Raw genomic sequence first — 14,263 nt, 5'->3', positions numbered from 1 at the left:
CCTCTCTCTTTAAAGACATAACTGGAAGGCCACAATGACTTTTTATAATATTAAGGAATGTAGTGTAAAGCAGGCAGTATTTAACTCTGTTAAAAATAAACATTCATATTCATAAACCCACACACTGCAATCTCTGAAGCACAAGCATATGTTGGAAATGTAATAGACACTTAAACACAGATTTTTAAAACACTTCTGCTTTCCTTGCAAAAACTAATTATTAACCATGGTTCCTAAGTTATTCGATAGAAAAACACGTTAAGGATCCTGCCCAGAAGGATATAGGCAACATAAAAATTAACAATGGAAACAAGTTATCAAAAAACAGAAATCGCTAACATTTTTCTTATAAATAAAATCTAGTTTAAAGAAGAGAGAGATAAGCTTTACAAGAAACTTCAAAAAGAGAAAAGAGGATCCATATTTATCTATGGAAAGAATGGAGTAGGTCAACCACAAGTCTTAAAAGTTAGAACATATCTGTGTCTGGAGACAAGCATATTCTATATACAATATGCACTCATGCTTCCATAGATGGTGCCTGGGAAAGCACATGTTTTAAAAAGTTAACAGCAAATTAAATAGAATCATAATAATGAGACTTTATCAATAACCAGTTAAAATATTACTTTGTATAAATATATAAAGTAATTCTTGGGGAAAAGTACTGCTTTACTTCTTGACTAATAAAGGCAAAAATTATCCTCAGGGTGTGCAAAGGGCCAAAATTAGCTTCATCCTGTTACCGCCCCATTTCCTCTCGTGTGCGAAAGGCAAAGCCTAAGATAGTCTAGCCGTAAGCTTTTCTTCACTAAGCTTGCTCTAACTATGCCACAACAGCTGGTTGATAAACAAAGGGCTGTGCCTTTTTAATAGCATCTATCCATAGAAACTACTGTCAGGCCACACATCTGAACAAGTATATTAGGAAAAACATAAGGAAATGCTTCAGATGTCCACAATTATGAACCAAATAAGACAAGTTATTTAATTCTCAATCAAGCTAGCATTCAAACCCTAAAAAATATGCTCTTTACATTTTTAACCCGATCACAACTGAAAGTTATAGTGATACAAATATAAAAAAAAAACAGGAAGCTGTAACACCAGAAAGTCAGCATTTAAACATGAAATTCAGAGGGGGAAAAAAATCACAAACTGATGATAAAAAGAAAAATAAATAATAATTGATAACTATTTGTTATAACCATATATAACATTAGCATTGTATCTAAAAAATCCTATATAATCCTATATAATCCTATATAATAAAAGGCTAATATGCAAATCAATCAAACGACAGAATGGCTGGTCGCTATGATGCGCACTAACCACCAGGGGGCAGACCCTCAACGCAGGAGCTGCCCCCTGGTGGTCAGTGCACTCCCACAGGGGGAGTACTGCTCAGCCAGAAGCTGGGCTTATAGCTGGTGAGCACAGGCAGGAGACTATCTCGCCTCCACAGCAGTGCTAAGAACCCCTTGGGGGATGTCTGACTGCCGGGGACCCCCCCCCCCCAGTGCACGAATGTCGTGCACCAGGCCTCTAGAGAGTACATAAGTATTAAAGTGCTCTCCTTTAAATAAGAAGAGTTTGGGTGTTAAAGCAGACATTTATATTGTCTGCTCAGAGACTTCTAATGCTTTCTCTTTATTTGACTATGCTCCAAATAACAAAATGGTAAATAAATTCTCCATGGCAGTTAAATTCTCCATTGGAGGAAGGAAAAACAAGTTACAGAATAATACATATATGGCCGTGGTTCAGTTATGTTAGTAAGACAAAATGTGTGTTATAGCTAAATATAAATCTATGTATACACACAGAAAGAGGTTTGGATAGGACAGTGGTCGGCAAACTGCGGCTCGCAAGCCACATGCGGCTCTTTGGCCCCTTGAGTGTGGCTCTTCCACAAAATACCACGGCCTGGGCAAGTCTATTTTGAAGAAGTGGCGTTAGAAGAAGTTTAAAAAATGTGGCTTTCAAAAGAAATTTCAATCGTTGTACTGTTGATATTTGGCTCTGTTGACTAACGAGTTTGCCAACCACTGGGATAGGATATACACTGAACTGTTGACTTTCTTCTAAGAGGAGAGTAGGAATTGGGGCTTAAGAGGTGTTGGGAGTGTTGACGACTTCTACTTTTTTTACTATGTATGATTCTGTATTGATTATGAACATGAATCTTAATCAAAATTTCTTTTTTAAATGTTTTAAATAACTGATTAGTGATCTTTGAATAGGCTTTATTTTTTTTTAATTTAATAAATCTTTATTATTCAAATTATTACAATTGTTCCTCTTCCCCCCCCGCCATAGCTCCCCTCCACCTGGTTCCCACCCCACCCTCTGCCCTTACCTCCCCCCCCCTCCACTGTCCTCATCCATAGGTGTACGCTTTTTGTCCAGTCTCTTCCCGCACCCCCCACACCCCTTTCCTGGAGACTTGTCAATCCACTCCCTTTCTATGTCCCTGATTCTATTATATTCACCAGTTTATTCTGTTCATCAGATTTTTTATTCACTTGATTTTTAGATTCACTTGTTGATAGATATGTATTTGTAGTTCATAATTTTTATCTTTACCTTTTTCTTCTTCTTCCTCTTCTTAAAGAATACCTTTCAGCATTTCATACAACACTGGTTTGTTGTTGATGAACTCCTTTAGCTTTTTCTTATCTGTGAAGCTCTTTATCTGACCTTCAATTCTGAATGATAGCTTTGCTGGGTAGAGTAATCTTGGTTGTAGGTTCTTGCTATTCATCACTTTGAATATTTCTTGCCACTCCCATCTGGCCTGCATAGTTTCTATTGAGAAATCAGCTGACAGTCGTATGGGTGCTCCCTTGTAGGTAACTAACTGTTTTTCTCTTACTGCTTTTAATATTCTCTGTCTTTTGCCCTTGGCATTTTAATTATGATGTGTCTTGGTGTGTTCCTCTTTGGATTCCTTTTGTTTGGGGTTCTGTGCACTTCCTGGACTTGTAAGTCTATTTCTTTCACCAGGTGGGGGAAGTTTTCAGTCATTATTTCTTCACACAGGTTTTCAGTATCTTGCTCTCTCTCTTCTTCTGGCACCCCCATAATTCTGATGTTGGTACGCTTGAAGTTGTCCCAGAGGCTCCTTACACTATCTTCAAATTTTTGGATTCTTTTTTCTTTTTGCTTTTCCAGTTGAGTGTTTTTTGCTTCTTTGTATTTCAAATCTTTGACTTCATTCTTGTGTTCCTCTAGTCTGCTGTTAGGTCTCTGTATAATATTTTTTTATTTCAGTCAGTGTATGTTTAATTTCTAGTTGGTCCTTTTTCATATCCTCGAGGGTCTCGCTAAATTTATCGGCCTTTTCTAGGATATCCTTGAAAAACCTTATAACCGTCGTTTTGAACTCTATATCCAGTCATTTGTTTTCCTCCATTTCTTTCGTTTGTGATGTTTCTTTGTCTCTGCATTTTCGCTGCTTCCCTGAGTTGGTAGAGTAACTTTGTGTGCTAGGTGTCCTATATGGCCCAGTGCTCTGCCTCCCCAGTTACCTGAGGTGGACACTCTTGGTGCACCCCTTTGTGGACTGTGTGTACAGCCTTGTTGTAAGTTAAGTCTTGATTGCTGTTGGTATCACTGGCAGGAATTGACCTCCAGGCCAATTGGCTGTGAGGATCAGCTGTGTCTACGCTAAGACAACTTCTGTGCTGGAGACACTCTTATGAGACAAGACTTGCAAAATTGCAAAAGCCTTTGTGCTCAGCTTGGATGGGGCGGAGTCTCAGGGCTGAGCAGACAGCCTTGGCTTCCCATCAGCCCTGCCCTAAGAGGCCCCTGGGTCTCAGTGTCCCTCGGTAATCGCTGCAAGCACCTCAGAGAAAGCCGCCCTTGAGTTTCACCTGCTGCCAGACAGTCCAGTTTCTCCCCCCAATGAATCTGGATTCCCAGATTCTCGCCCGGAACTGGAGTTCAGGCAGTTGGGAGCTTCCATCTTCCCCCTGCTAGAGAAAGCCAGTGGCACACTCAGCAGTCAGTCCTCTCTGTGCACACTTGCACGCACGCCTCCAGACCTCTGCCTTTCGCGGCTCCCGTGAGTTTCCGTGTGTTCTTCTTTTCCCGACAGTCCAGACTCCCCCCAGGACAGTCTGGGACCGCAGGGTCTCGCCCAGAACTGGGGTTCAGTGCAGTCGGAACTGGGGTTCAATGCAGTCGGGAGCTTCCATCTCTCTCCTGCTAGAGAAAGCTAGCCAGGCACTCAGCCACCCATCCTCTCCACATGCGTGTCTCCGTACCTCAGCCTTTTGCAGCTCCTCTGAGAATCCGTGTGCCCCTCTCTTTCCTTCCATTTGTAGAATTTCCACTCAGCCAGCTTTCCTGTGGTTCTGGATGATGTCCGTTCTGTCTTTTAGCTGTAGTTTTGAAATTGTTGTGCGAGGCAGCAGTTCAGGTGTTCACCTATGCCGCCATCTTGGTTTCTCTTAATAGGCTTTAATCTACCAATAAAATCAACTTCTCTCCTAATGACTAGATTTATTGACCTCATTTGTTTTATTTTATAATATAGTCAGGTGGCAGGCAAATAGCTCAGAATAAGATGAATTCCTGAAGGAAGTTTGTTGGAAATGGGATTCAGTAATTAAGATAGCCCATATATAGTTGAAAGTTGACTATTTCATAGGTTCCCAATAATAATGAGTTAAAGATGATATATATTCAAGGTTATAAGGGCTCTCCACGCTAAAACAGAGTGAAAGGCTCATACTGCTGCTAAGACCTAACCTTCACACAGTAAATGGAAAACTCCACTCATATGCTAAACAGCTGCTGAAAGTTTAATCACATATTAATTTGCTCACACAATCTAAAACTGTATTACTTAAAATACATATAACTCCAAATGGCTTAGGTTGGCATCTGAACAAAGCTTGTAACTATTATGCATGGAATCTACATATATAAAAGGCTAATATGCAAAGTGTCCCCTCGGGAGTTCAACCGTGATTTCAATCACTCGCTATGACGTGTGCTGACCACCAGGGGGCGGCACGGAATGAAGGAAGGCCGGGGAAGAAAGGCCCTGATTGGCCTTGATTGCCAGCCAGGCATAGAGACCCTACCCATGCACAATTTTGTGCACCGGGCCTCTAGTAAAATATAATTAATATTTCTCAGTTCTCCAATGTTTATGTTTCATATTGCCTTCAAATATCAAATTCACAAAAGTGAAAACATCAGAAAAAGGAACCATAGAAGAGAAAAATGACAATGGAATACACACATATGCTACATTTAATTTTTTAAAGGTGTTTACTTACTAGATTTTCTTTCCTTAAACACCTCAAGCCTTATATCACAAAACAGCACTTTGATCTTACACTAATGAGATTCTGTACTATTTAGCAGACTTTGGACTTTTCAGACTATTCTAGCAACACTAAAGGTTTATTGCATGCAATAAAATGTCCTAATTGCAAGGCTGGTGTGTAGGAATGACAAAGCTTGCTAGCTCATTCCAATGCACCTTTGTTATTATCTACTTACTATAGCTGCTGTGAATTCTACACATTTGAGATGCACAAAGATTTCATCTTTTTGAATGACAAAAAAATCTATTGTACTTGTTATTAATCCTAAAAGATAGTTGTATGCCCTAAGATAATATTCATTTATGAAGGATAACTATGAAACAGGCTGACAGGTCTCATCGTCCTCAGCTCCCCCCACATTCAGAAGTTTATGGAAGACAGCGGTTCCCATACCTGCCCTTCAGGTTCTCAAGTTCCCTGTGATGCAACATGCTCCTCATGTGTTCGTCCATCTCCTTCAAAATTAAAGAAAGCAGATTAAACTAAGGGGGATTGTGTTGTGAAAAAAAAAATTCCTCTGTTCATGTTCAATCAACAATAGGGACTCAAGCTCCTAGTGTCAAAAGTGTTTGTGGTTACTCTTTTCAATTCAATATTGTAATCAATTCCTTATTAAATATTTCTTTAGCTATGTTCTATTTTCAAATAAAGGAATTTTAAAGAAAGGCCCATATAAGTGGCTTTCTAAAAAGGTTAGGAAGTATATTGTTTTTAGAAGACAAAAGCTTTATGAATAAACTAGAGGCCTGGTGCACAAATTCGTGCACGGGTGGGGTCCCTTGGCCTGGCCCACAGGGCTGATTGGGGCCGCAAGAGGTTGGCCGGCTGGGGGGAGAGACTGTGGGAGGTTGGCCAGCCAGCCCTATCGGAGCCGGTCGGCCGGAGGGACTGCAGGAGGTTGGCTGTGGGAGCACACTGACCACCAGGGGGAAGCTCCTGCATTGAGCGTCTGCCCCCTGGTGGTTAGTGCGTGTCATAGCAACCTATCGACTGGTCATTCGATCATTCAGTTGCTTAGGCTTTTATATATATAGATTATGTGAGCCTGACTGGTGTGGCTCAGTGGTTGAACATCAACCTATGAACCAGGAGATCACAAGTTCGATTCCTGGTCAAGGCACATCAAGTTGTGGGTTGTGGGCTCGATCCCCAGTGTGGGGAGTGCAGGAGGCAGCTGATCAATGATTCTCTCATCATTGATGTTTCTATCTCTCTCTCCCTCGCCCATCCTCTCTGAAATAAATTCAAAAATATATATTTTTAAAAAGAATAAATTATGGTTAAATTCTATTCCAATAAAAGGAATTCACTAAAGTTTATTTTTTTAAAAACTCTGAAATCATATAAATTCTCAACTATATGACTACTTTTCTACATACTCTCCCCACCCAAGTGAAAGTTTTTCAAAAGTAAGTTACAACTCATATTCATGTCTTGGACTGGGCCTGGCATATAATTTTCAATATCTGTTAAATGAACAGATGGTTACATCAATTCTAGACAGAACTTATGGATATAACAGAACTTCTCTATGATTGATCATGAACTTTTTATAAATACTTTGAACACAGCAGCTCAATCAAGCCTTCATCTTCACTGCCTGCTGCCCCTATTTGATTTGTTTGGTTCTAAAGAAAAGTTTCCAAATTTACTAGGTTCTCCCCTTTCTGTATCCACCCTTTTGGGGAAGATAATTAAATCTGTGGGAAGAGCTTCCACTTTAAAACATGCACATGTATATGCACATACCTCAAAAAACTAAAAAAGCTGTAAATATCTATCCCTTTGCCATGCCAAAGTATTATATAGCCAGTATGCCATAAGAAGAGAATGGCTTTTAGCCCTAGCCGGTTTGCCATATAAATTTTGGAGAGTTTTTTTTTCTAGGTCTGTGAAATATGCCATTAGTATTTTAATGGGGATTGCATTAAATCTATAGATCGCTTTGGATAAGCCCTAGCTGGTTTGACTTAATGGATAGAGCATCAGCCTGCGGACTGAAGGGTCCCAGATTCGATTCCACTCAAGGGCACATGCCTCGGTCGCAGTCTTGATCCCCAGTGTGGGGCGTGCAGGAAGCAGCCGATTGGTGATTCTCTATCATTGATGTTTCTATCTCTCTCCCTCTCCCTGAAATCAATTTTTTAAAAAATTTAGAGAATGGCTTTTACATATATTATTAACTGTATTGAGTATTGCTATTAGCTATGCCCTGTGCTTAAGTGCCTCAAACATTTTCTCACTTGAACTGCAAAACACTGCTGAGAGCCAAAACCGGTTTGGCTCAGTGGATAGAGCGTCAGCCTGCAGACTGAAAGGTCCTGGGTTCGATTCCGGTCAAGGGCATGTAACTGGGTTGCGGGCACATCCCCAGTAGGAGGTGTGCAGGAGGCAGCTGATCGATGTTTCTCTCTCATCGATGTTTCTAACTCTCTATCCCTCTCCCTTCCTCTCTGTAAAAAATCAATAAAATATATTAAAAAAAAAAAAAACACTGCTGAGGGAGTATTATCCTATATAATAAAAGCCTAATATGCAAATTGACCAAACAGCGGAACGACCAGTCGCTATGATGAGCACTGACCACCAGGGGGCAGATGCTCAACGCAGGAGCTACCCTAAGCCCACAGGCCCCAGGCAAGCCAAGGCAGGTGCCAGCAGGGCCCCCCAATCGCCCCACTGGTCGCCCCACAGATCGGCCCTGATCACCAGCCAGGCCTAGGGATGCTACCCATGCACGGATTTCATACATTAGGCCTCTAGTTCATTTCATAAAGACACAAACATGCAGAGAAGCTAATTTATTTATTCCGCAAACATTTACCAAGTGCTTATTATCAAGGACAGAGCTAGGCATTAAAGGGGTAAATGTGAAAATGTTCCCATTCTTGTCTTCTCAGAGTCATAATCAAGTGGTCAAACTGGGACTCAAACCCTGGCAGATCTGACACCAAAGCCAATATTTCAAATAGCATGCTACATTGTAAATATCTAGTGCCTTGAGATTTTCATTAGGTACAGTTCATTTGTCAAAAAGTATACAACAACCTAACATGCTAGTCTTAATTCAAGTTATCTACTACAGAGTGACAAACAGGCTGTGTTTCAAAATACTCCCTTAAATAGCAATTTTACTAAAGATGACCATCGTTTCCTCTTGCCTCTACAAATGCTTCATTTGGAGGGGACAGCTTTACATGTGACCCCTTCTAAATACAACTGATTTGCCACTAACTAGAATAAATAGTTAGAACTGAAAACTGAGTTGAGTTAGTGGCATAACACAGAATGAAAAAAAATCCATGAACAATACACAACAACTGCTCAAATCCCTGTTGATTGTTCAGTTTTTTCCTTGGATTATGTTAAATATGCCAAGGCCCTGGTTAGGTAGATCAGTTGGTTAGAGCACTGTCCCTACGTGCCAAGGTTTCGGGTTCAATCTGTCAGGGCACATACAAGAATAAACCAATGAATTCATAAATAAGTGAAACATAAAAATTGATGTTTGTCTCTCTCTCTCTCCCCCCCCCCACCCTCCCTCTTTTCCTCCCCGCCCCCCCTAAAGTCAATAAATAATTTTTTAAAGACTTAACATATGCCAAATCTTCTTTCATTGGGCTAAATTTAACTGGATTCTGTTCCTTGCACTGAAACCATTCCTGACCATAACTGTATTCACTGAAACTTATTCTCTGATATAAAACCTAATTCTTCATTCTATTTCAATTATAAAAATGTTATCATTCAAAATTAATTTTAAGGTGAGGTGATTGACTAAAACATTTCCCAAATCTTTTCCTAAATTTACATATGAAATTCTCTCCCATCTTGCTTTGAGGAATTAATGCCAATAGAAACCCAACTGAGTTCTCAAAATAACTGGTAAAGATCTCCAGGCACAAGATTAAAGCAACACATACCTGCTCAGTTACCAAGCTTCTATTTAGATCCTTTTATATTAATCAGTATTATGTGTGTGTCTTTTAATCCTCACCCAAGAATATGTTTTTATTGATTTTATTTATTTATTTGTTTGTTTGTTTGTTTGTTTGTTTGAAAGAGAGGAAGGGAGAGAGGGGTTGCCTCTCGCACGTGCCCCAACTGGAGATCAAACCCACAACTTTTTGGTGCACGGATAATACTACAACCAACTGAGCCACCAGGCCAGGGCAGTATCATGTTTTTGTTTGCTTTATTTTAAACTTTTTTATTGCTTTTTTAGAAAGAGAGAGGAAGGGAGAGGGAGAGAGAAAGAGAGAAACACTGATGTGAGAAACATTTATCGGTTGCCTCCTGCACACACCCCAACTGGAGAACAAGCCCATGACCTGAGCATGTGACCTGGGCATGTGCCCTGACTGGGAATTGAACCAGCGATCTTTTGGTGCACGGGAGGACACTCAACCAAACCACCCTGGCCAAAGCAGTATTATGTTTTCTTTAAAGAGGGGGAGGGAGATGGGGGAATTTGATGGGCACACATATCTGGAAACAGTATATAATATTTTAAAACTTTTTTTTGCCCGCCCGGCATGGCTCAGTGGTTGAGCGTCGACCTATGAACCAGGCGGTCACGATTCGATTCCCAGTCAGGGCACATACCCGGGTTGTGGGCTTGATCCCCAGTGTTGGATATGCAGGAGGCAGCCAATCAATGATTCTCTCTTATCATTGATGTTTCTATCTCTCCCTCCCTCTCTCTCCCTCTCTGAAATCAATAAAAATATTTAAAAAAAAATAAAACAACTTTTTAAATATGTATTTTTTAACTTGAGGGCTTTTCAGTCTTTGATAAATTAATGAATATCAAGATACTCAGGGATGGAGTAAACAGCTCATACTTAAAGTCAACCTAAGATTCCTTTCTCCTCCACAGTGTATTTGGAAAAACCAGGGTTACACTACTTTGGGAAACTAGAGAGAGCACTGCTTCAACATAAGTTGTTCATGATCTATCTAAAAATAGTATCAGAGCCCTAACCGGTTTGGCTCAGTGGATAGAGTGTCAGCCTGCAGACTCAAGGGTCCCAGGTTCGATTCCAGTCAAGGGCATGTACCTTGGTTGCAGGCACATCCCCAGTAGGGAGTGTGCAGGAGGCAGCTGATTGATGTTTCTCTCTCATGGATGTTTCTAACTCTCTCTCCCTCTCTCTTCCACTCTGTAAAAAAATCAATAAAATATATTTTTTAAATAATAATAAAAAATAAAAATAGTATCAGAGCTATTTCTTTCAATTAACCTATTATGCTAATTTCTTAGACCACATTAATCTTAACACTTAAATCATGCCATTCCCTTGCTTAAAGGCCTGTAGTTGGCTTTGCCTAAGGATAGTCCCAGTCCTTGATTTAACTTCATTATGACCCATATAAAAGTGTGAAGATATTAAAATATGTTTCAAACCAGAGTAGAAGAAAAGACTTAAAATAACAAAATTGTGTCAAAATAACAAAATTATGAAATATCACAAGATAGGGCTGCTACTCCATCAAAATCTGAGTTCACACCTCTGAGTGTCTATCTATGTACCTCACACTTTATGAGTTTCCCAACCCTCCAATCTGAAAGTAGCCATAAGGGATTTTTGTTTATTGAAAATTTGTATAAACCCTGATCTAAATTTTTTAAAACTAGAAAAGCAGTTTGTTTTGTTTTTTACTTTTGTAAAAGGCAGCAGGTATATTATTAAACATGATTTTGAAAGCTCAACTTACTTTTTCATCACTAACAGAAATCCTGTAAGGAAAAAAAATTCTTCATCCCAGCCTACTCAATGGATCATAGTCAAACCCCTCAGTCTTGCATTCAGCACTGTTTACTGTCTCCACTTACATTACAAATGAAATTACAATCCCACCATCCCCAAGACAAAACTGTTTTAATCAGATGAGCCTTCTTACCAACTCCTAGAACTGTTATATGCCATTATACCTCTGTATCTTTGTACACATTCTCCCACCCAAAATCTCTTCTCTATTTCTTTCAAACCATCTTACTTCCAAATATTTTTCATGATAGCTCACAATAATCTTCCCAGTTATCTGAATTCCCAATATTAAAGAACGCCCTAAAAGAATAGAGAAAAAAATTCCTCAATATTTAAGCTAGCTGCACTGCACTACTTTGAAAGCAAAGGATAAAGGCAAGAAAAAGCAAAAAGTGAGACAACTTGCAGCTAATTTCCCTAAGGCACAGGGAAATTCTTTTAGTTCTTAAAAATGTCTGTTTTTCTTGGTGCAATACCCCCACCCTGTGGACATCTAGGATATTATTAACACCATTTCTGCTGCGCAGCACTTTTCACAAGCACAGGCAGAAACGGAATGCAGGTGAACATAATGCTGTATCCTTAGATATTCTCAGCTAATTAGAAAGTAGTATAATCTCAAATAACTTAAATGTTAAGGTATTTTCTCCATAACTATTAACTAAATTTCTCTTTATTATCTACTTTTGAGTATCCTCAAATTCTGGGTAGAGGTTTAATAATATAGTTACTGGCTTTATGAGGCAGTAATGAGAAAGAACCAGTGGAATGAGACTATGGTTTAAGAAAGAAGCATAAATAAGATAGCATTAAAAGCTTTTACCCATTGGGCAGGCTAGAAGGGGTCAATAGGGGAAGGGAGGAGACATATGCAATACTTCCAACAATAAAGATTTTTAAAAAATAAAAGCTTTTACCCATCTATAAATTTCATATGATGTCTCTGAAAAAATGACCAGTCATGCCCTGGCCATGTGGTTCAGTGGTAATGCATCGGCCCCTGTGCCAAAAGGTCTCGGGTTCAATTCTTGGTCAAGGGCACATACCTGGGTTGCAGGTTTATTCCCCACCCTGGTGGGCGTATGTGCATGAGGCAACCAGTCAATGTGTCTCTCTCACATTGATGCTTCTCTCTCTCTCCCCCTCCTCCCCTCCCTTCTACTCTCTAAAAATCAATGAGGATTAACAACAAAAAAGACCAGTCACAAAGTCTCAGATTCTCCCTCTTCTATTATTACCTTTTTTGAGCTGTACACAATGTTGCACAATATGCATTTTCGTTCTCGTACCATAGTGACCAGATCTGAAGCACTCAACGTCACACCTGCAATGAGGAAGTAACATTTAGTAACCTTTTTCCCCCCCAGATGTCTTCTTAGATTCTTCTTAGCTTGGCCAAAAATACAAGTTTTGCAACTCCCTCACCTCCACCATGTTCCTCCCCCAGTCTTCTCATCTTGGTAAATGAAAATTGCAATTTTCCAGGAACGTAGGGCAAAAACTTTGAGAATCATCCTTGGTCCCTCTTTCTCACCCCATATCCACCCTCACCAGCATATCCTGTCCCACCTTGAAATATATCCCAAACTCGCCCTAGCTGGTTTGGCTCAGTGGATAGAGCGTCAGCCTGGGGACTGAAGGGTCCCAGGTTCGATTTCGGTCAAGGGCATGTACCTTGGTTGCAGGCACATCCCCAGTAGGAGGTGTGCAGGAGGCAGCTGATCGATGCTTCTCTCTCATCGATGTTTCTAACTCTCTATCCCTCTCCCTTCCTCTCTGTAAAAAATCAATAAAATATATTAAAAAAAAAAAGAGAAATATATCCAAAACCCAACTATTCCTCATTACTTAGCATATCATCACAAGGCACTAGTCTACTGATTTGACTTCCTATTTCTACTCTTATCCTTTTACAGTCTATTCTCAAAACAGTAGCCAGAGATTCTCAGAATGAGATTCTTTTAAAATTTAAGTCAGATCACATAATTCCTCTGCTCAGAATCTTTCAATAGATTCCCACCTCATTCAGAGAAGATCCAAAGTCCATGGTCACGAGCTACAAAGTCTGTTTCTCACTTTCTCTCTGACTCCATGCCCTACCAGTCTCCCTCTATCCCTCCACTCATTGCCCTCCCTGCTATTTCTTGCTCACACCAGTGATTCTCCTACCCAAGGCTTCTATATTTCCTGTTCTCTCTGCATGAAATATTCTTCCCTAAGATGTCTTTATGGTTCTCATGGCTCACTCTCTCATGCAGCCTCATCAAGGAGGCCTTCCCTGATCTCCTACAGAATACTTTCTAACCCTCATTTCCACTATTCCCCTATTAACCTGCTTAATTTTTTAATAGCACTGTGGTAGATTGTTTCCATAGATGGTCACAGCCATATCTTCCACCCCATGTACTCTTTTGCAATGTGATCTTGTTATCACCACCTATCAAAAGGTGAGCCCAGCCCTAGCTGGTTTGGCTCAGTGGATAGAGCATCAGCCTGCGGACTGAAGGGTCCCAGGTTTGATTCTGGTCAAGGGCACATGCCTGAGTTGCAGGCTCGGTCCCTAGTAGGGGGCATGCAGGAGGCAGTCAATCAATGATTCTCTCTCATCATTGATGTTTCTATCTCTCTCTCCCTCTCCCTTCCTCTCTGAAATCAGTAAAAATATATATATATATATATATTTTAAAAAGGGTGAGTCCATTTTCCCTCCCTGTGATCTGTTTTGACCAATAAAATGTAATGGAAGTGACACTGGGCCTTAAAAAAAGCTGCAGCTTCTGCCTTTGCACACTTGGAAAACTCCCTCTTACAACACAGCCATCATGCTGTGAGAAGACCAAGCCAAAAGGAGAGGCCAAGAGGAAAAAAACTGAGGCCTCAGTTGAGCACCCAAACAACCAGGATTACCTAACAACCGTGTTGGGTGAGTAAGCTATGTCAAGTGTTCTAAAGCCATCTGCCAATGAGGGATCCTAAGACCAGTTAAAGAACCATGCAGATGAGCCCTTGTCAACCAACGGAATTGTCAGAAACAATAAAATTGTTGTTTTAAGTCAGCAAATTTTGGGGTACATTGTTACACAGCAAAAAATACCTGAAACAAACACCTTTTACTACCTGACATAGTATATTTGTTATTCTCTATTT

General features: G+C 40.2%; 1 protein-coding gene across 10 annotated transcripts in view; it reads right to left on the bottom strand.

Annotated features, from left to right (window-relative positions):
• Nucleotides 1–14,263, bottom strand: part of ZNF106 (zinc finger protein 106) — a 63,883-nt gene that overhangs the window by 36,790 nt on the left and 12,830 nt on the right. For 3 of the 10 annotated variants that reach the window (XM_080650094.1, XM_080650098.1, XM_080650103.1), the window contains exons 2-3: nt 12,355–12,440; nt 5,739–5,800 (exon numbers count right to left, since the gene is read on the bottom strand). The exons of 3 other annotated variants lie outside the window; for them this stretch is intronic. In XM_080650094.1, coding sequence (XP_080506220.1) covers nt 5,739–5,800; nt 12,355–12,408 — 116 coding nt within the window. In that variant the 5' untranslated portion in view covers nt 12,409–12,440. The remainder of the gene's footprint in view (nt 1–5,738; nt 5,801–12,354; nt 12,441–14,263) is intronic. 4 more of the 10 variants (XM_080650097.1, XM_080650099.1, XM_080650104.1 and 1 more) reach the window with 2 other exon arrangements.

This window comes from Plecotus auritus, assembly GCF_963455305.1.
Source record: "Plecotus auritus genome assembly, chromosome: 1".
In the NCBI taxonomy this organism is placed as follows: domain Eukaryota; kingdom Metazoa; phylum Chordata; class Mammalia; order Chiroptera; family Vespertilionidae; genus Plecotus; species Plecotus auritus.
Note: the sequence above shows the minus strand (reverse complement) of the source record. Positions and strands in the feature narration are given on the sequence as shown.